Here is a 21,103-nt window from a genome sequence, read left to right on the forward strand (position 1 = left end):
AAAATAATAAATAAAAATATACAAATAAAAGTAAAAAGAACACACAATTTTTAAATAAAAGCGAGAAATTCAAAATGCCAGTTTTTAAAATATGTTAAAGACATTTATTTGGAATAATTTTAGATAATGAAATAAAAAACTATGACAAAAAACGTATATATGAATGTTCATGTGTTTGTACTTAACAGATTCTGATGGTATTTTTACCCATCACAACAATGGCGCCTTCATCTTGAATTTCTTTCAACGCATCCTCGAATTGTTCGCGTGTAATAAGCTAAAAGAACAAATTATACGATTATATGTACGTTACAAATGCTGGAATGATTTACTAAATACTTACAATTTGTGAAGCATCTTTGACTTCTTTAAATAGTTTCTGATACGGAACAGTTGGCACTTTGCCTTTCTTCTTAAGGTTTTCCTTAATAGCTAATACGAGATCAGCTCGTTTCTTACGTGCGGCAGTAGATAAACCTGTTGTAAGAATACCCACATCTATCTTGCCAGAAAGTGGATCGGTGGCAGACTGTTTCAAAGCTTCACGGTGTAATCTGTGCAATAAATTCATGTATTATTAATATTTATACTAAACAATATGGTAAGGCCAATTATTACCTCCAAGCTTCTTCTACATCCTCTACAGTTACTACGTTACTTAAGCGAACTTTGGCATGTGCTTCCGATAAACGTATCAAACTTTCCAACTGTCTGGGATACGCTGATATTTGACCGCGACGTGCGCCAACTTTGCGCATATCAACATATGCTTGAATGAGGCGTTGCTGAGCTTCCTCCGACAAAGTAGGAGAGCAGTGTTCACGAGCATAAGCAATGTAGTCACGTAGTACACTAACATCCTAAATAAAAATCGTATTTAATAAAATTTCTTAATGGAAATGTACTGAATCACTTACAAACATTGTGTCTTCTTCTTCGTGACGAGTCACATAATAAAGGGATACAAGATGATTTGCCAAGCGACGATCAAATTGCTCATCCTGTGGATCCAGTACAAGGAAAATTAAATCAAATCTTGACAGGAGCGTATGTGGCAATTGCACATTGTCGATTATATTCTTTTTCTTATTCCACTGCGATTCCGCTGGATTAGCAGCAGCTAAAATGGAGGTGCGTGCATTAAGCTGGCAAATGATACCAGCCTTAGCAATGCTTAGGGTCTGCTGTTCCATGACTTCATGCAGAACACTGCGCGTAGAATCATTCATTTTATCAAATTCATCGATACAGCAAACACCATTATCAGCCAATACCAGTGCACCGCTAAAATATATAGAAATTATTGATATTGCTTTTAAATCATAATTTAATAAATACTCACGTTTGCAACACTAGTTGTCGCGTTTCCGGATCTTTTGTAACATAAGCAGTTAAACCAACTGCCGAAGATCCTCTACCCGACGTGTACTGTGAGCGCGGTACTAAATTGAAAACATATTGTAGCAACTGAGACTTTGATGTACCGGGGTCACCACACAAAAGCAAGTGAATTTCCGCTCTATTAATTAAACACCATTTCAGTAGTAAAATAATTAAACAATAAATATTTTTAAGCATACCTGAAATTCTGTCTGCCCAAAGTTGAATGCTTTTTCTTCGTACCACCAAACAATTGCAATAAAATACCTTTCTTGATGTCATCATTTTCATAAATGGAAGGAGCAATGGCTCTAGATAAACGATCGTATATATCCGGTTTCTGTGAGAGTAAATGTAACAATTCCACACGCTCTGGTGTAAAAATATGCATTTTTCTATAAAGAAATATATGAATTTATTTTTTTGAAATCAGATAGAAATTTCTTTACTTACCCTTCCTCCTCTTCGTACAAACGGTTGCTGTCAACTTTCCGATAATGCACTACGTCAACATGTGTTTTGTAAACACTCTTAATATTGCGTCCCTTATCCTTCAATGGGACAGCGCGATATATACCAGTTACGGTGACGCGATCACCAGGCTGAACCTTATCCACTAAATCATTGTGAGCATATAGAAGCACATTGTGTGGTGTTTGACCGGCAGCCATGTCGTCCGGCGACTCTTGCAATTTAATTAGTTGTTTATCTGTAAATTCTGAACGATTGTGCACCAATCGGAAACAGTGATTTGTATTACAATTTGTACAGAGGGTTGGTTGAGCAATGCGTCCTCTATCGACTTCAACTGCGGTGCAGAAAGCACAAATTATACATTTGAAGAAAGCTTCACGCATTTCCGGAATAACACCAGATGTTCGTATTACCATTCCACTAATACTTAACAACTGATCCATATCCTCAGGGTTGAGTGAACGCATGTTTCGTGTCTTATCCGCATTAAAGGGGCGTACTTGAATCTGATGCTCTAATACAGCTGCTGGGTATCGTTCGAAAAACATTTCATTTACTGCCATATCGAAAGCTGGGATTACTTCTTGAGGGTAACAAATCAACTGGCGATAGAGTGCTTCATCAAATGTTTTCAAATGTGCGCAATTCACATTTAGGTAAGGCTCTTCTAGAGTGTGAATTTCTTCCAACTTTTGCATATATATTGGCTGATTTATATCTATATTTTCAGAAATTTCATCGCGCTCTACGTCAGGATCAATATAGCGCATAAGGAAAACTTTGAATTTTGTTTTGCATTGATGCACCACAACATTGGTGCCCCAAACAACCATCTGCGGTGTTGAAGACGATTCAGACACAGTATCAGTTCCTTCTGAGGGCTTCTCAGGAATTGGATCCAACTAAAAAAATTCAATTTTTGTATAAGAAAACAAAAGCACACACAATAAGTTGCATACTTACACCGGGTGCAGAACCACCAATAGTCACTTGACGCATCCTTTTATCTGTGCGTATATCGGGTCGTGCTCGCAAAGGTGTGCCGCGAATACCCGAACGTGGTGTGCGAATAGAACCAATGGAGCTTGGAGTACCATAGTTCAATGGTGAACTTAAATCAATTTCACTCATGCCCAGCGCACGGGCTGGACTTGTTGCTGGTAAACTTAAACCGCCCGGTGATGTTGGAGGCAAACTAATCTCCGATGGCTGTTGGCTCTGACGTTGAGTTGTTGGACCCATACGCATCGGTGTATCTGTTGCATCCTGAACAACAGGGTCTGCAATAGATCATCGTGATAAGTTTTATGTAGATATTAAATATTTAAATACTTACTTCGTGTTGGAGTACGTTCGCCTTGACCTCTTGGAGTAACCCCACCTTCGGGTGTTCGAGCGGGACTTGACATTTTAATATATTGATATTATATAGTTACCAAATATTAATAATATAACAATTTGATACTTTGGTTTTATTTGATTATATTCCAACAAATTCACGCTGCAAATGGGAATGTAAACGCAACTGACAAATAAAACCGCGCGAAAATTCGGATTGACATTTCTGAAGCACGATTGCATTTCGATTTAGATACTTGAATGTAACCGGTTTTTCTTTGAGAATTTCCCATTTCAAATTCTGTTGAAATATTTAAATTTAGAAGTGTCCAGAACTCATAAAAGAACCTCTTAAATGTTATTATTTTTTAATTTGCAATAAAATTCCGGAATTGTTACAAGATGAATGAGATAAGAAAGATCTCAAAAGTAACAGTTTTCTGGTAACGCTACGGCCGGCAGGTGTTTGTGTACGTGTGGTTCTGTATTTTCTATTGCTTTTTTGTTGTCAACGTCAACGTTCAGTTGACTAGACGTCAGAGTGAAAAATTTAGTTTATTTTACAAATTAATTTTGATTTTCTTTGTTTGAGGCAGCGAAATTTTCTGTAATATTAATATAATTAGAAAATATAGATAAAAATAAGAAAAACGTTAAGAAATATGCATTTGAAAGAAGTGAAACGCGTACGCTAAATTATAATAACATTAAAAAAGTAGATATAATTTAAAAAATAAGGTCACACACATTCATATACAAAAATAAACACTGATTAGCATTTACCTGGTGGGAAGAAGATACGAAGACGATACCAACAAATTGATTGAAAATTGGTTTTACCGCCGTAGTAAACACTTTTGTTACTTATATACAGTTTATGTGTGAAGTCATATACTAATCGCCCGAGTAGTAGACAAGGAGTTCCATTGAGATTACTACAAAATCATGTCGAACGAAGACATGTTATATGCAAAGGTATTTATTATACGCCGCTTTTCGGTTGTCTGCTTGAGTGATCAACTTGGTAGCAGCAGCCCTACAAGTGCAAGTGTAATGTGTTGACAAGTTGGATGGCCGACGAGCGGTTTCATGTACATAGACTAAACTTTGATACAAACCAATACTTCAATTATTCGGTTGAAACTTTATTCATAGTCTAGCTGGTCTAACTAGAATAATTCTTATACGCAATCGATTCTATTTTGAAGGACAAAATAAAAAAATGTTTGTTTTAGTTTCTAATAAGAAAAAAAATTTTACCAAGTGTGGTAAAGGTAAAAAAATCAAATGATATCAAAAAAAAAGTTAAACTAAGGGTGCATGATGATTCAGTGGTCTATCAATGTGAAGTGACTATTGCCAATGATAAGGCCAAATACAAGAATAAGTAATTGCTATTTTTGTATACAGCACTTGACAGCGCAGTCATTTTAAAAGAGTTAGCAGTGAATGTTTATATGTTTTCGAGCTTTGATTACTAATTGCATAGTATTGGAAATATAAAACAGCTGCAGTAAATTAAACCTTCCGTATATAGTTTTGAAATTAATGGAAAGAATGTTATTAATTTGAGAAAAAATCTTTTAATATTAATGTGATATTAAAATGAAAACATTGGTTTTTCTATACATATATTTTAGGGGTCCAAAATCTGGGTTCCCCATCCAGAGCAAGTATGGGAGACTGCCACAGTACAGAGGGATTATCACAAAGGCGACATAACCATACAGATCGTCAAAGATTCCGGCACTTCAGTGGAACTTTCTACAAAGCCCGATGGAAGTAATTTGCCACCACTGCGTAATCCCGCTATACTAATCGGACAAAATGATCTGACGGCTATGTCATATCTGCATGAACCTGCTGTATTACACAATCTAAAGGTACGTTTCTGCGAACGACAAATCATTTACACCTATTGTGGCATTATCTTAGTCGCCATAAATCCATATGCCGAATTACCCCTCTATGGCCCAAGTATTATACGAGCTTACCGTGGCCGTTCAATGGGCGAATTAGAGCCACACATATTCGCCTTAGCCGAAGAAGCATACACCAAGCTAGAACGTGAGAAATGTGATTTAAGCATAATTGTAAGCGGAGAGTCAGGTGCGGGCAAAACGGTATCTGCAAAGTATGCAATGCGTTATTTTGCTGCAGTTGGAGGTTCTGAATCCGAAACACAAGTTGAACGAAAAGTACTCGCCTCATCGCCAATCATGGAGGCATTCGGCAATGCAAAGACTACACGTAACGACAATAGTTCACGCTTTGGTAAATTTACGAAACTACTTTTCAAGAATAATATGAGTGTTATGAATCTTACGGGCGCTACAATGCATACATATTTGTTGGAGAAATCACGTGTTGTATTTCAAGCGCCGGGCGAGCGGAATTATCACATTTTCTATCAACTTTGCGATGCACGTGAAATGCATCCGGAGTTAATATTAGGTGCGTCTAATATCGAATATATGCAAATGTATTTTTCTGTATTCATCATTTTTTTTTTTTTGATAATTACATACTTGTAGATCATCAGGATAAGTTTGAGTATCTTAAAATGGGGAACTCGCCACATATTGATAGAGTCTCGGACAAAGAGCAATTCAAAGAAACCATACAGGCTATGATAGTGTTAGGTTTTAGCACATTGCAGGTGAGTTAAATGAGAAATTTTGAAATATTTGCAGACTTATTAATTTTTTTTTATATTTTCTATTGCAGATAACAGATATCTTAAACATTCTTGCAGGTATATTGCATTTAGGCAATATAATATTTGTACCACAGTATAAAAAAGGCACTAACGACGTCGATCCAGATGGTTGTGATATCAATGTATGTAAATTTAAATATAATTTGTCTATAAAATTGTAGAAAACCATCAACTTTACGTAATTTTTAAACAGCACAATGACCTACACCTGCATGTGACTGCTGACATGTTAAAAATTAATCCAGATGAGTTGCGTCAATGGTTAAAAACACGTCAAATCGAATCAGTTAACGAACAAGTGCTTATACCGAACAGCATTAGCACCGCGCAAGCTGCCAAAGATGCACTCGCAAAGCATATCTATGCGAAACTCTTTCAGTATATTGTACAAGTTATCAACAAGAGCCTAAATACGGCTAGTCGCAAGCAAAACAGTTTCATTGGCGTCTTGGATATTTATGGCTTCGAGACATTCGAAGTTAATTCATTCGAACAATTTTGCATTAACTATGCAAATGAGAAATTGCAGCAACAATTCAATCAACATGTATTCAAATTGGAACAAGAGGAATATTTGAAGGAAGGCATAACATGGACAATGATAGACTTTTATGATAATCAGCCCTGCATAGACTTAATAGAATCGAAGCTGGGCGTGCTAGATCTACTAGATGAGGAATGTAGGGTAAGTGTGTGTGTGTAGAGTGTAAAAAATATACGGATTTACATATTTACTTAACGAAATATTTAATATTTGTACAGATGCCCAAAGGCAGTGACGAGAGTTGGGCTTGTAAACTTATTGAAAAATGCAATAAATATCCACATTTTGAAAAACCACGCTTTGGCACCACAAGTAAGTGTTGAACGCCTAGACTAATATGTTTATCAATTTTAAATAATATATTTAATAAAATATGTCCTTTATTTAAGGCTTTTACATCAAGCATTTCTCCGATACGGTTGAATATGACGTTTATGGTTTTCTTGAAAAGAATCGTGATACCGTATCGAAAGAGCTGGTCAATGTTATACGGCAATCGCAGATGTCGCTATGCAAACAATTAATGGATATGGAGGAAATTGATACGCTGTGCGCAGACGCCGCAAAAGTGACAACGCTAGGTGGGCGTGTGGTGATCAGCGCAACTAGGCAACAGGTAAGTGTAATGTGTAGGTTTAAAATGCAAAGAATGTCTCTTTACTGCATATACTTATATGTACATATTAAATTTAACTATTTGAAGATTTCAGCAGTTTTTCCTAAAAAAAAACAAATTAGTTCTATGTACGCATTTCAATAAGTAACTGTTTTCGTATTGTTCTTTTCCTCTTTTTCGTCAACGTCACTGTATTGATTGAACCTTGATAATGATGTCGTTATTTGCGTGGATGTTTAGTTAACTGCGGACAATCGCAAGCGAGTTAGTGCTTTTAAATAGCATTTATGTGTTGTTGTTTTCTAACACAAAAATACTCAATATTCCCCAATTTTCTTATGAATACAAACAAAAACTAACATATTTATAACTGTAATAATGTTCTATGTGTTTATAAACGTAACTAATTTGGTTGATAAGCAAAGTCTAACCGTCATTTGGTTTACTCACTTGTGTTGCTTTCTAATAACCCACTTTTGACTTACCAAAATTTTAACCAAAACAAAAAACTAAAACCAAAAACAAGAAACATTGCATGCCGCATACTTAATTTCGACATTCAGTTATTTTTAACCATTTTACATCATTTTAAAAAAAAATTAACTGATGCCATTATATCGCGCTATCTTCTAGATCGCTCCGTCAAAGCAACATCGTCGTTCGGTTGGCTCACAATTTAGAGAGAGTCTTTCATCGCTCATATCTACTTTGCATGCAACAACACCACATTACGTGCGCTGCATAAAGGTGAGTGACATTAAACAGCAAAAATAATTATTTTATTTAAGAATATGCTAAATTAGAAATTGTCAGTTTTCTTCAGAAACTTTATGACTAAGATATTGTTCAGTAAAAATCCAACAATATTGTGTTAGGTCTCAATTAGTTCCAAATGAAAAAAAAAATTAAAATAAAAAACATTTTGGTATATATATGTACATACATATTAATTTTTGACTCGCTTTTTTACGGTCTTAACGTTAAATTTTTTAAATTCCTATCAAATTGTTGTAAAATTGGATACAAATTTTTTGTAATATCCATATATTGTTTTTCAATTAACATTTTTTTTCTTCAATGTCACTTTGAGGTTAGGAACGCTTTTTGTTAATTTATTTTTGTTTACTCGCTTTTTTGCGGCCTTAACGTTTAATTTTTTAAGTTCTTTTCAAAATGATGAAAAATTGGATACAAATTTGTTGTAATATATACTGTTTTTCAATTAACAATTTTATTTCTTCAATGCCATTTTGAGGTTAGGATTTTTTTCGTTTATTTTTTCTGTTCTGGAGTATGTATGTAAATATATCTTTTAACTAAAAGCAAGAAAATTTCAAAAATATTGCCTTAACCTCTATAGTTTAGAATAAACTATATCACGATTTAAAAGTTAAATACACGTTTGTATATATTTCTTTACATATACATTAGGGTGCTTCAAATTTTGTTTTTAATTTTTTTTCAACCTTTTAACTCTAAGGTGTCTCAATTTTTTTTAGGTTCCCATACATTTAACATAGGAATTTTCATTTTTTCATTCAAACTAAAATTTCACCAACTAATTTTCGTTTCTCAAAAATAACCATCACATATTCATAAAGTTGGATTTTCAAACTATACAACAAATATACAGTATATGTTAAAGATCGTACAAGTTTTTAGACGCAATCAATGTAAAACTGTTCGTAGTAGGTGCAAAATGTTGCCTATTTTCTATTTAACGGTATTTGTTTATAAGCTAAATTGTTAATTTATACCAAAAGAGATCAAAATAGATCTGTTGCTCCCACTTTTTCCGAAATATGTGAATTTTGAAAACCATTCTTCAAACTCGACTGTTTCGATTAATAATTTTGAAGAAGTTTCGAAAAAATAAGTTTAGATATTCAAATACTATTTTATAACACTACACTTATTAAAATATGAATAAAAACTGACTTAATAATTAAAAAAATCTCTATAATAATAAATGTATCTCGCCCTTCCTTCTACCACACTCTGTAGCCGAATGATGACAAAGTGGCCTTCAAGTGGGAGGCTTCAAAAATCGTTCAACAACTGCGCGCATGTGGCGTACTCGAAACGGTACGCATCTCAGCCGCTGGTTTCCCATCACGCTGGTCCTACCATGACTTTTATATGCGTTACCAATTGCTGTCTCATCGCACGTTGGTCAACAAAAATGACATGAAGCAATCGTGTCACAATATTGTGACTAAATGGATACTCGATGTGGACAAATATCGTTTCGGCAATACGCAAATATTCTTTCGGGCCGGTCAGGTAGCCTACCTGGAGCAGGTGCGCGCAAATCTGCGCAAGAAGTACATAACGATCATACAGTCGGTGGTGCGTCGTTTCATACAGCGGCGACGATTTCAGCGTTTGCAGCGGACGGCGCTCGGTATACAACGTTATGCTCGCGGCTATTTGGCTCGCCAGAAAGCGCAACAAATGCGCGAAGAGCATGCGGCTGTTGTCATATCGAAATATGCGCGCGGCTGGTTGTGCCGTCGACGTTACCTGCGTCTGCGCCACACAATTTGCGGCATACAACAGTATGCGCGTGGTATGCTGGCACGCCAACGCTTCCAGGCCGCCATGGATCACTATCGCGCTGTGCAAATACAACGCTTCATACGCGGCTACTTGGCGAGACGCGCCTATCAGAAGAAACGACGCGCTATCATTGTCTGCCAGTCGGCGGTGCGGCGTTTCCTGGCGCGTCGTCAATTCAAGCGACTGAAGGCGGAGGCGAAAACAATTTCGCATATACAGAAAATGTACAAAGGTCTCGAGAACAAGATCATATCAATGCAACAGAAGATTGACGAGCTTAATCGCGAGAATGTTAGCTTGAAGTCGAAGTCCAGCGAAATTTCCGTATTAAAGTAAGCATATTTCGAAAATTTTATATGAGCTTATATAAGACTTTGTAATTTTCATTTACAGAATGAAACTAGAAGTGAAGAAATCACTGGAACTTGAAGTGCGTAATCTGAAATCGATCGTCGCTGAAAAGGATAACAATTTGGTGGCATTGAATAAGCAATTGGAAGTTGAACGCGATGAAAAAATGCAATTACTCGAGGAGAAAGATCACACTGAGGAGGATTGGGTGCAACAGAAGCAGGTTTGGCGCATGGAAAATATCGAATTGCGCAAACAGATCGATCAAATGATCGAAATGGCGAAGAATGCCGAAATGAACACCAGTTCGCGTATGGAACGTACATTCTCTGAAGTTGAAACCTACGAAATTAATGAAGCCTACCAGCGTGCAATCAAAGAGAAGGAGATCATAGAAAATGAGAATTACATGCTGAAGGAGGAGTTGAGTCGCCATCAGAAACCGAATGGCACACGTGATAATAATCAACATTCACGTTCGGTTAGTAATGCTTCGAGTCAAAATGAAGACGACGTCGGCTATGTTTCCGCCAAGAATACGCTCGAACTGCGTCGCCATCAAGGTGGAGAGAATGCCAATCAAATATCACCGGAAACTTTTACGACAATCGGTAAATATATTTCATATATGAAACTAGCACTTATAAGCCTAATACTCAACTAAATACTTACAGAAACTACATCAACGCCGAAATCGGGACAAACGACTCTGATTTTGAAATTGCGCAGCATACTCGAAGAGGAGAAAAAGAAAAACAAGCAGTTAACCGAACAATTAGAGCGGCTGACGAAGCGAAATAATCAAACAGAAGACTCTATACGGTGAAATAAGAAGAAGCATATTGTTTCAAATTTAAAAATAATATTATTTCTATATTCCACATGTTTAGCGTTTCCGAACTGGAGGTGGAGAATGAGAAACTACGTAGCGACTATGATCTCTTGCGCAGCAGCATCAATCATGGCTCCGAAATGAATGAATTAGAAGGTAAAACTATTGGTATTGTGTTAACTAATGTCTTAACCAAGTGTAGCAGGAAATCTAAGATATTTCCTAAAATAAACAAATTTCAAATAATTGTGCTATTGTAATTTCAGCTCAATATCAAGCGTTGCAAGAGGAACTCCGACGTCGTCGTGATGAGTGTATCCAGCTAAAAGCTGTTCTACAACAGCAGAGTCAATCGTTGAAGTCATTCGGTACCACAGGCGTTTCGTTGCGTGGCGTGGATTTGAAGAATTTAAATGATAATGAATTGATCGAGGCTTTCCAAGCCCAGAAGCTGGTCAATCGGTAAGCGACTTGTGAAGTATAAAAATGTAATATATTGCTTTGACTGGACACAAATTGCGCAAACTTTTCAAAATTTATAAAAAAAAAAATTAATTTTGTTGAAGATTTTTTACGGTCATTTCATTTTTTTTAATGTATGCAAAATTACTGCAAAAAATCGTCAATTATTGACATTAGTTCTGACAGTTTGCTTGACAACTCTATCTGGCGGTTGTTCATCTCTGTACTCCGACAAAACTCTCATTGCTAAACTAAATGCATAAATGACAGGTGAAAATATCCTGCAAGCTGTTTCATATCCACTTGTCATTTGCTACATTTGACAACCGATTTCGGAGTTTGGTACTTTTTTTTTTTTATTTCTTGGCAACTCTCATAAATGCAGTGTTAAAATGGTTTCAAAAACGTTCTGAATACCATAGCAGGTTAAATTGTTTTTCAACTAACTGGCAAACCTAAATAAAAGCGTTGAGCGGCGCGTTAACGCGTTAATAAAACGGCAATTCTTTTTAAACTGAAAAATATTTCAAAAAAAGGATTATTATTTAAAAATAACGAAAAGAGTCGTAACCTTCAAGATTTCATATATAAAAACTTTAATCTTCTCAAAAAGCAGTTGGATTGTTTTTTCGAAATATTAATTATTCTTATTGTTACTTTATTATTGCAGACAATTGGAGTCCGAGTTAAGCGCTTTAACAGAAGAGAATAACGCACATCTCGCCGATCTAACACGGCAAATTGATGACTTGCGTCACGAAAAGACACAACTACAGGAACTGCTACATAACGGACTGGAGCAAATCGATGAAAGCAATATTGAGGCATTGCGTCAGAGTGAACGGTATCTGCGTTACGAGTTGCAACGTTCGGTATTGCAATACTCACAGCTACAGGTGGGTATTGAAAACAAAACGCTCTGCATGTGTGCACAGATTTAATATGATTATTTTCCTTTTAATCTCTATTCAGGAGGAAATGAATGCCATGACTCGCAAATTTGAGGCGCTAAAACAGGGCAACGACAAGCTAATGTTCAAACTAAAGGAGCACGGCATTCCTCAAGATGGTAATAGCAAGGAAAATGATAAAAAGGCTGTGACTAACGTGAGCAAGCAGAAGATACAAAATTATCAAGGTGAGTGCATTTATGTGATTTGTGTGTGATTAATATTATATTCTTTGTTAATTTTTATAATTTTGTTTTTATATTTTCATTAAATTTATTTATATTTATTATTTTACTTTATTTGTTTATTAAGAAACTAATAACTAGTATTTCCTTGTCCTTTAGGTGTCATGAAGTTCCGCAGTGAAGATCTCGATAAAATTCTGCAACGTCTGGTGGGCGATATGACGCCACGTTTGGCTATTGGACTATTGCCCGGTTTCCCTGCGTATATAATATTCATGTGTATACGGTAAGAGCATATAAATACTATGTACAACCACACTTTCCGATTTTTTTATTTCATGATTTTAATATTATTTAATTTTTTTTATATATTTTAAATATTTTTTATATTGCTTACATTTTTCTAAATATATATTCTTAAAATATTTTTTTAAATTTATTGTTGTAATATTAATTTAATTTCTTTAGTATATCTTAAATATTTCTTTTTTTATACTTTTAAATTAGTTTTTATTTTTTAATTTCTTGTTTTTAATATTAATTTTATTTTTTTTTTAATTCATTTTAATATATTTTTTAAATTTTTTTATACATTTTTTGTTGTTAATTTTTTTATTACTATATAATGTATTTAAAATTTTTACTATATTTTTACTTTTTTTTAATATTTTTGTATGTTTTGTTTTATATATTTTTTCTAATTTTTTTAAATTTCTTGTAATATTTAATTTCTTTAATATATTTTAAATATTTTTATTTTTTTAAGTATTTTTATTTTTTTAAATATAATTTTTAATATTTTTGTATGTTTCCTTTAGTATATTTTTTTAATACATTTTAATATATTTTATATTTTTTTAATTTTTTAAATATGTACATATGTATATGTATATATTTTTTAATTTTGTTTATAATTTTTTAATATAAAGTTTTAAATATTTTTTCTAATTTTTTTAAATTTCTTGTTTTAATATTAATTATTAAATTGATCTTTAATATATTTTAAATATTTTTTATATATTTTTTTAATATATTTTTTTTAATACATTTTAAAATATTAAAAAAAATTTTAATTTACATACATATATGTACATATATGTATATTTAATTTTTTTTAATTGCCACTAATTTTAAATATTTTTAATTTTTTTAAATATATTTTTTTAAATTTTGTTTTGTATTTTTTTTCTGTTTTTAGTCTATTTTCTTAAAATATTTTTAAAAAAATTGTTTGAACATTTTATTTATTATTTTGTTTTTATGTTTTCATTTATTTATTTTTTTATAACTATTTTAATGTTGTTTTGTATTTTTATGCGAAATTCTCATTCAGTTATACGGATCTTATAAATGCTGATGACGATGTACGCGATCTGCTGAGCAAATTCGTGATGCAAATCAAAAAAATACACCGTAACCCAAACGTAATCGAAATACGTTCACTTTGGTTGGTCAATTCCATCACGTATGTAACAATAAATATTTGGTGTATATAATACATTTAATTTTTTTTTTATATTTTCACATGTCAACAGACTTCTCAATTTATTGAAACAATATGGTGACGTTGAGGAATATGTTAAATTCAATACGGAAAAACAAAATCAACAACAACTAAAGAACTTCAATCTGTACGAGTATCGGCGCGTAATATTAGACATAATTATCAGTTTATACCAGGTGTTGGTGAAGCAGATACAAACCCTATTGGAGCGTTATATCGTACCAGCCATACTCGATAATGACGAAATCCAACGTAATCGGCAAGTACAAGGTATGCGAGGTCGTACTGCCTCAATGGATTCAACGTCATCACCCGAGCATGGTAAAGTAGCTGCCTGGAAGCTGCTCATCAATCACCTGGAACAATTTTATAAACAATTCCAACACTTCGGCTTAGATCGTTGTTACTCAGAACAGATTTTCCATCAATTGTTGTATTTCATTTGTGCGGTCGCACTAAATTGTTTAATGTTACGTGGTGATATTTGTATGTGGGAGACTGGCATGATTATACGTTACAATTTGGGTTATATTGAGGATTGGGTGCGGAGCAAGGGAATGGTGAGTGTGCAAAATTCAGTTTTATTGCTTGCATATATTATATATTCATTTGTTTTAAACACTTTTTTCATAGTCAAATGATGTGTTGGCACCATTGGCGCCACTGAATCAAGTATCACAGTTGTTGCAATCGCGCAAGAGCGAACAAGATGTGCAAAGTATTTGTGATTTGTGCACATCGTTGAATACGGCGCAAGTGTTGAAGGTAAGTGATAGTTTTTTATGTTTTTATGTTTCGTACGTAGACTCAATTTTATTTATATATACTTTTTTATTAATTTTATTTAATCAAGTATTTCAATTTAAGAATTTAATTACGATTTTTTTACCATTAGGGTAAAATTTATCAAAAAAAATCTTGAATTTAAAGTTCACAGAATACAAACAAAAAATATTTGTTTTAATATTTCACTCTTGTTTTTTTAACTAAAACTTTTAAATATTTCAGTTTTATTTATAAAGAAAGTTCAAATTTAATAAATAATTTTAAACTAAAATTTTAAATATTTGAATTTGATGAATTGAGGCATTATTTTTTTAAAAGGTGTGTTATATAAATTATTGTTAAATTAAATATATTTTATACATTTGATTATATAAAATCAAATTTATTATATTATAAAATATTTTTAAATTTAAAAAATATTTTTATACTCAAAATGAAGAGAAAAAAAAACATTTAAAAGTATTGCTTAATTTATTTAAATTAATTTTTTTAGTTTAAGCGTATAAATAAAAAAGTCAAAATTCTATATAAACAATTTTTATAAATCGTTGAAATTTTTAAATTTAAAGATATTTAATAGGAATATTATAAGTTATAGTTAAAGTTAATTGTTATACTTACTTTCTAAATTCTTAAACTCAAAATATCAAATATTTCTATCTTATAAACTATTTATGTAAAAAAGCTCGTTAGAAACTATTAATTATACTATCTTTTAAATATTTGAAAATGTACAACAGGGTTGTGTAATAATGCATTACAAAAAGTAATAATAAAAAAATGTTAATTACATTTTTTGTGGTTGGAGCGGCAGAATTCTGAATAAACATTTCATTTACATTGTTTTTGTGTTGCTAATAGCCGAAATAATAATTAAAAATAATATTTAAAATTACAAATATAAATACCGAAATAAAACAAATAATATGGAAATTAAAAAAAAATAATTCTACGGGATCGAAGAAAATATTGATTAGAAATCATTTTTAAACTTTTATTTGCATTTATTAAAATTAATACCAAAATGAGAAATGAAAAAATTTATCTCAAAAAAAATTTAATTCAATCTACCGGATTGAAAAAAATCCCTAGCTTATAATTCAAATAAAAAAAAGTTTTTGAATCTAAATTTTATCACGTTTGCGTAACGAAATTAATACCGAAAAGAAAAATAAAAAAAAAATAATTTCAAAATAAATTTAATTCAATAATTGAAAAAAAATCAAGCTTTTAATTCAAAATTAAAAACAAAAATTGCAAGAATCTAAATTTTATCGCGTTTGTGTACTTCATGTTCTGTCACTTTCGTTAATAAAAAAAAAATTAAAAATATTGCTAAATATTCAATATATTTCTAAGCTATAAGTTATTCACACCTATGTATGTATATTATATTATATATATTATATTATACATTTTTTATTATACTAAAAAATAATTTAATTATTTATTGAAATTCTGTTTCTGTTTAATATATAAATTATTATACTATAGATAGTATTTCAAAAAATATATTTAAGTTTAATGAAAAAAAATTAATATACATATTAAAATTTACTTGCTTTTAATGTAAGAAGCAAATTCTAACCTAAAAACTTGTATTTTAAACAACTTGTAAACATAATTATTAATAAAAAAAATATTTTTTCACTATTTTAAGGTTATGAAATCATACAAACTGGATGATTATGAAGGTGAAATAACGAATACGTTTTTGGAGAAACTCACCAAAAAGCTAAACGAACGTGCAATGGTAATATCAACACTACTCATTTTATACTTCTTAATATTTTCTTTAATTGTCAACTACAAACCAACATACTCAATTTACAGATTAAAAACGACGAATTTACTATGGATCAGAAATTCATACATCCCTTCAAAGTGGTTTTCAAGTATAGTGATGTCAAATTGGAGGATATTGAATTGCCGAAACATTTGGGCCTGGAAGACCTATTGGCGAAAATTTAAATTAACCGTTATGTGTGTAAGATGTGTAAACAATGTTGTTGCAAATTTATACAGTCCAAACATTCCACCCTCCGACAAAGAAAGAAAATATATACATATACATAAATTAATATTAGAAAATGCTAAAATTATGAATTTACATTAGCTAAGCCTTAGTTACCTATATACTTCCAAGCTAAAATTGTTATTGTTAGAAAAGAGTTGTGACAGAAAGATATATTGTGTACCTTGCGCAATTTGTTGCCATTGAAACATACACATATTATTATTAAAGTAAATTACGTACTTATGAATGAATTGAACATTCCCCCCTACACGAAAAAAAGTATTTTGTAACTGAATACTTTAATACTAGCGCTAATATACATAAATATATTTAGAAAAAAAAAACATGCATAGCATAAACACTAAATGGACTATTTCAGTTACTTAAAATAAATTATATAAATTATTTGTGTTAATTTATATTAAGCTTATAAGCAATTTTATTTAAAAAAAAATTGTTATGTATAATTGTACATGAAAAGTGTAAAACGTTTAAGAATTTGTTTAGAACATATGTTGACATTGTGCAACGACTTAAACTCGCCTATTAGTTAATTTATTCACGACAAAAGCTAAGCATCTCCATCTTCATAAAATACTAAAACATTTGAAAAACTTTGTTAACGGTACTTGTTAGTATTATTGGCATATACACATATACACATTAAATGAATTAGTAAAATAATGCAATAATTGATATAATCAGCTATATTAAATTTTGCAAGGTTACATTGAAATTGGAGTTGGAGTTGAAGTTGTATTTAAAGCGTGGGAAACTTTTTGAATAGCTTAATAATGTTAATAATGGTGAAACCACAGCAACATAGTTGCCTTAGTGTTGGCGAGCGAGCAGCAGCAACAGCAACACCGACCACTGAGTATGTGTTTGTGAGCAATCGTACATGTGATAAAAAAAAATAATATAAAAAAGAAAAATGTTTATTTATACACATACATACATCCTTATACATATGTATTAAAAGTACACATTAAATCTATAGAAATATATTATAAAGAAATCTACGTCTGTTGAATATGCAAATTCCTAAAAAGTTTAACTGCCTGCACTAGTAAGTAGCGAAGAACATAGCCCTTTTCGTTTATAGAGCACGCTGCTACTACATATTTGATAGACTTGTATTTATTGCATTTTGTTTTTCATTTATTTAGTTATATTACTTTTAGTGCAAAAATATTGTGAAACACTTGTGAAAATTAATATTGATTATGATTATAATTATTGTAAAAAGAAAATAAAACACAAAAATAAATTTGGTAAACAATGTAAAAACAGATAAAATTAAAAAAATAAGAACAAATTTAAAAAAATCCAACAAAACAATGGCACTTCAATAATAAAATCATAATTTAAAGTTGTTAAACACTTTTGGCATAATTTTAGCGCATTTAGAATATCCATCAAGCCTTGGTTACTTAAATATATACATTGTGGCAACTATTACTTCGTGTATACAACATTTTCCGCTCATAATTTATATATGTTGATTACTTTTCTTTACTCTAAACATAATTTATTTTACATACAATTATTTATTTGCCAAAATATTGCTGAAATTGTAATAAAATTAAAAAGTATTTGAGAAAAATCTTTATTTTGATTAGCTCATAAGCAAAAAAACATAAATTAGGTTGCTTTAAATTACTATAATATATGAACTTAGCGCATTTTATACATACATATGTATATAATTGTATGCATACACATATACACATATATATACATATGTACATATATATATACATATGTAGTACTTGCTAACTTTGTAAAGCAGCTAAAAATGATTTTTGTTTTTGTAGAGGCTTTAACTGCATGACACATGTAGACATAACAATTTTGAGACTTTGCCTGTTTATAAATATAAATGTTTTAGATAACATAATACTTAAAAATATTTGTTTTGAATGCAAACATAAATATTTAAAATTAAATAATGCAACATAATTGAAAAAATATATAAAACTGTATCTGTATTGAAAATTATTTTTTAAAAAGTTATAGAAAAGTTGCCAAAATTCGTTTATCTGAAAAACACTAATTTATTCAAATTCATAAGTTTCATTTTCTTAATGCCATTTAATTATTACAAATCTTGCCCAAATGTCTGAAATATTATTATTAGCTATGCAAAATCGCATTAATAAAATAATTTACTCTGAAATATGCATTGTAATGTAAATTAGCCGAAATGCCAAACTTTACACAGTATGCACATTCCTGAATACATATGTACATATTTAAATATTTATGTTAAGCTCCAAAAACTTCCGGTATTGCCATAAAATAACAACGATTTCCAATGTTAAATTTCAAAACATGCAATTACAAAACTACGTACATATTTCAAATAAATATAATATACATTAAAAAAACCAATTTGTTTTTCTTTATTTGCATTTTATTACACATACATACATACATCTAAATATAAGTATGCATGTCAACTCAACAAGTTACCACAATTTTAGACAATTTATTTTTTGGTATATCCAACGAGGCTTTTCTTTCGGTAATCATGCCCGTCGCCACGGTTGCACCATTTTCTCTTATCGTAAAAGCTTGTCCTGGTATTAAAACCATTTTTCGCAGTAGTGTTATGCGCACCTTGCCATGTTCGCCAGGCATTAACATGCCATCGGAGGGTACTGCATAAAATAAAAAAAAAAAACATAGAATAGTGCCTAATTGTTTATTTGCAAAATGCTTACCAATGTCAATGCGTGCCGGCGCATTCCAAGTGGCGCTAAATAATTGCTGTATGTATTTGGAGAGCATAGGTTTACTGCGTCCACCTTCTGCACGTGATAGTAAATACATGGAGGCCTCGAAGTGATTTGAGATATTTTCGGTGTCAGCCGCACATAGGAGCATACCACGCTCCACGCTAGAAATTTTAACGGCTCGTAATAAGACTCCAACATTTTCACCCGCTACAGCCTAGCGCAATATTTAAAACAAAAAAATTAAAAAATAAAAAATTCAGGGCAATTCTAATATGCATACAATACGTTTACCTTCGGTACACTCTTTTTGAAAATTTGTATATCTCCTAAACTAGTTTTGATATTCTGATTGAAACCAAGCAAATCGGCTAAATCATTTTTAAGCATTGTTCCACGTTTGATTGTGCCAACGACGACCGTACCACGTCCCGCCACTGTGAATGCATTATCAATTGGCAATATGAAGGGAGATGTATAATCACGCGTTGGCGTCGGTACATAAGTATCTAAATGTTGTAGTAAGCTTTCAATTGCTGGCACACCAAAAGCCGATGTATCACCATTTAAAGCCAACAATGCGGAACCGCAAATTACCGGACTGTTAATGCCATCAAAACCAAAATCTGATAACATTTCACGCATTTCTATTTCCACCAATTCTAATACTTCCTGATCAACTAGATCAGCTTTGTTTATGAACACGATAATACGTTCAATGCCAACCTGTTTGGCAAGTAGAAGATGCTCACGCGTTTGTGGCATTTGTCCATCGGTTGCGGCGACGACCAGTATAGCGCCATCCATTTGTGACGCGCCAGATATCATATTCTATAGGTAAAACCATCGATGCATACATTAACACATATTTGATGATTTAATTAATTATTCACACACCTTAATGTAATCGGCATGTCCCGGACAGTCGGTGTGTGCATAGGAACGTTGCGCTGTTGCGTATCCAATGTGACAAGCATTTATTGTTATGCCTCGCGCTTTCTCCTCGGGCGCCCTATCGATTTGATCGTATGATGCATATTGCGCCAGTCCTTTCTCTGCCAGAATTTTGGTTATAGCAGATGTTAACGTGGTTTTGCCATGGTCCACATGTCCAATTGTACCCACATTACAATGTCGCATATCATCATCCTGTGCTGCAGCAATGCTCGTATTGCTAAACCATTTTTTTCTTGTATCACATACACTGGCTAGCTTGGCGGTGGTTAGATACGAGTCTGCGGTTACGATGCGAAGAGAACGTAAACTAGTGCCGGCTAATTGTGAAAATAGTTTAATCATTTTAACTGTTACTATTAAAGCTATAAATTTACACTTCTATTTATTGAATGCACTATACTAAAGCAGTTCATTCAAATATTTTAAAATAAATTATTTTATTTTAATTGATGAGCGGAGCGGTTTGCATCACACTTCACCAATTTGATAAGCACAGCTGTTTTTGGCCAAATCAGCCGTTAAACAGCTGTTTGCAGTAGTTCTCAAGCTTGTTGTGAACAACTTTATTCAATTATATGTATGTATATAAAAACAAAAAAAAAACTAAACAAATATTTTATAGTCATTTAGTTTTATTCTTCTAAGTATATTAAAAACTTGAAATGTTTGCTTATAAATAATGGTACATGTC

The 21,103-nt window shown here is 31.9% G+C and overlaps 3 protein-coding genes across 4 annotated transcripts; 1 reads left to right on the forward strand and 2 right to left on the reverse strand.

The window, feature by feature from the left end:
• Positions 1-81: 81 nt before the first annotated feature.
• LOC126755925 (DNA replication licensing factor MCM4) lies at positions 82-3,370 on the reverse strand. The gene is made up of 9 exons (XM_050468653.1): positions 3,191-3,370; positions 2,818-3,134; positions 1,834-2,756; positions 1,581-1,775; positions 1,343-1,519; positions 918-1,284; positions 619-860; positions 344-554; positions 82-277 (listed from the first exon to the last, which is right to left on the reverse strand). Exons 1-9 carry the CDS (start codon positions 3,261-3,263, stop codon positions 182-184), a joined length of 2,601 nt encoding a protein of 866 aa, XP_050324610.1. The 5' UTR covers positions 3,264-3,370; the 3' UTR covers positions 82-181.
• A 333-nt stretch (positions 3,371-3,703) lies between these two features.
• On the forward strand, positions 3,704-19,111 carry LOC126755921 (unconventional myosin-Va). Of its 2 annotated transcripts, XM_050468647.1 has the most exons (22): positions 3,704-4,167; positions 4,833-5,646; positions 5,727-5,851; positions 5,920-6,033; positions 6,105-6,596; positions 6,674-6,767; positions 6,845-7,071; positions 7,312-7,335; positions 7,705-7,818; positions 9,076-9,962; positions 10,024-10,592; positions 10,656-10,803; positions 10,872-10,969; positions 11,080-11,275; positions 11,946-12,171; positions 12,248-12,413; positions 12,570-12,696; positions 13,744-13,875; positions 13,946-14,474; positions 14,548-14,679; positions 16,361-16,453; positions 16,534-19,111. In XM_050468647.1, the coding sequence occupies exons 1-22, from the start codon at positions 4,138-4,140 to the stop codon at positions 16,669-16,671; spliced, it is 5,475 nt and encodes a 1,824-aa protein (XP_050324604.1). In that variant the 5' UTR covers positions 3,704-4,137; the 3' UTR covers positions 16,672-19,111. The 2 variants fall into 2 exon arrangements, with proteins under 2 accessions (XP_050324604.1, XP_050324605.1); XM_050468648.1 differs by lacking the exon at positions 7,312-7,335.
• On the reverse strand, positions 19,112-20,917 carry LOC126755935 (elongation factor Tu). The gene is made up of 4 exons (XM_050468666.1): positions 20,353-20,917; positions 19,750-20,286; positions 19,444-19,672; positions 19,112-19,380 (listed from the first exon to the last, which is right to left on the reverse strand). Exons 1-4 carry the CDS (start codon positions 20,752-20,754, stop codon positions 19,181-19,183), a joined length of 1,368 nt encoding a protein of 455 aa, XP_050324623.1. The 5' UTR covers positions 20,755-20,917; the 3' UTR covers positions 19,112-19,180.
• Between the last annotated feature and the right edge of the window lie 186 nt (positions 20,918-21,103).

Source organism: Bactrocera neohumeralis, chromosome 4, assembly GCF_024586455.1.
Source record: "Bactrocera neohumeralis isolate Rockhampton chromosome 4, APGP_CSIRO_Bneo_wtdbg2-racon-allhic-juicebox.fasta_v2, whole genome shotgun sequence".
NCBI classification, from domain to species: Eukaryota; Metazoa; Arthropoda; class Insecta; order Diptera; family Tephritidae; genus Bactrocera; species Bactrocera neohumeralis.

Bases quoted from the DNA above. Each gene is read 5' to 3' on its own strand.
- LOC126755925 (XM_050468653.1), bottom strand. From the start codon at position 3,263: ATGTCAAGTCCCGCTCGAACACCCGAAGGTGGGGTTACTCCAAGAGGT. The intron at 3,135-3,190 runs GTAAGTATTTAA...GATCTATTGCAG, and splicing joins CGAACGTACTCCAACACGAA to ACCCTGTTGTTCAGGATGCA. The intron at 1,520-1,580 runs GTATGCTTAAAA...TTTAATTAATAG, and splicing joins TTGGGCAGACAGAATTTCAG to AGCGGAAATTCACTTGCTTT.
- LOC126755921 (XM_050468647.1), top strand. From the start codon at position 4,138: ATGTCGAACGAAGACATGTTATATGCAAAG. The intron at 12,172-12,247 runs GTGGGTATTGAA...ATCTCTATTCAG, and splicing joins TGCAATACTCACAGCTACAG to GAGGAAATGAATGCCATGAC. The intron at 14,475-14,547 runs GTGAGTGTGCAA...CTTTTTTCATAG, and splicing joins GGGTGCGGAGCAAGGGAATG to TCAAATGATGTGTTGGCACC.
- LOC126755935 (XM_050468666.1), bottom strand. From the start codon at position 20,754: ATGATTAAACTATTTTCACAATTAGCCGGCACTAGTTTACGTTCTCTT. The intron at 19,673-19,749 runs GTAAACGTATTG...ATATTGCGCTAG, and splicing joins TCAAAAAGAGTGTACCGAAG to GCTGTAGCGGGTGAAAATGT. The intron at 19,381-19,443 runs GTAAGCATTTTG...TATTTTATGCAG, and splicing joins GCCGGCACGCATTGACATTG to TACCCTCCGATGGCATGTTA.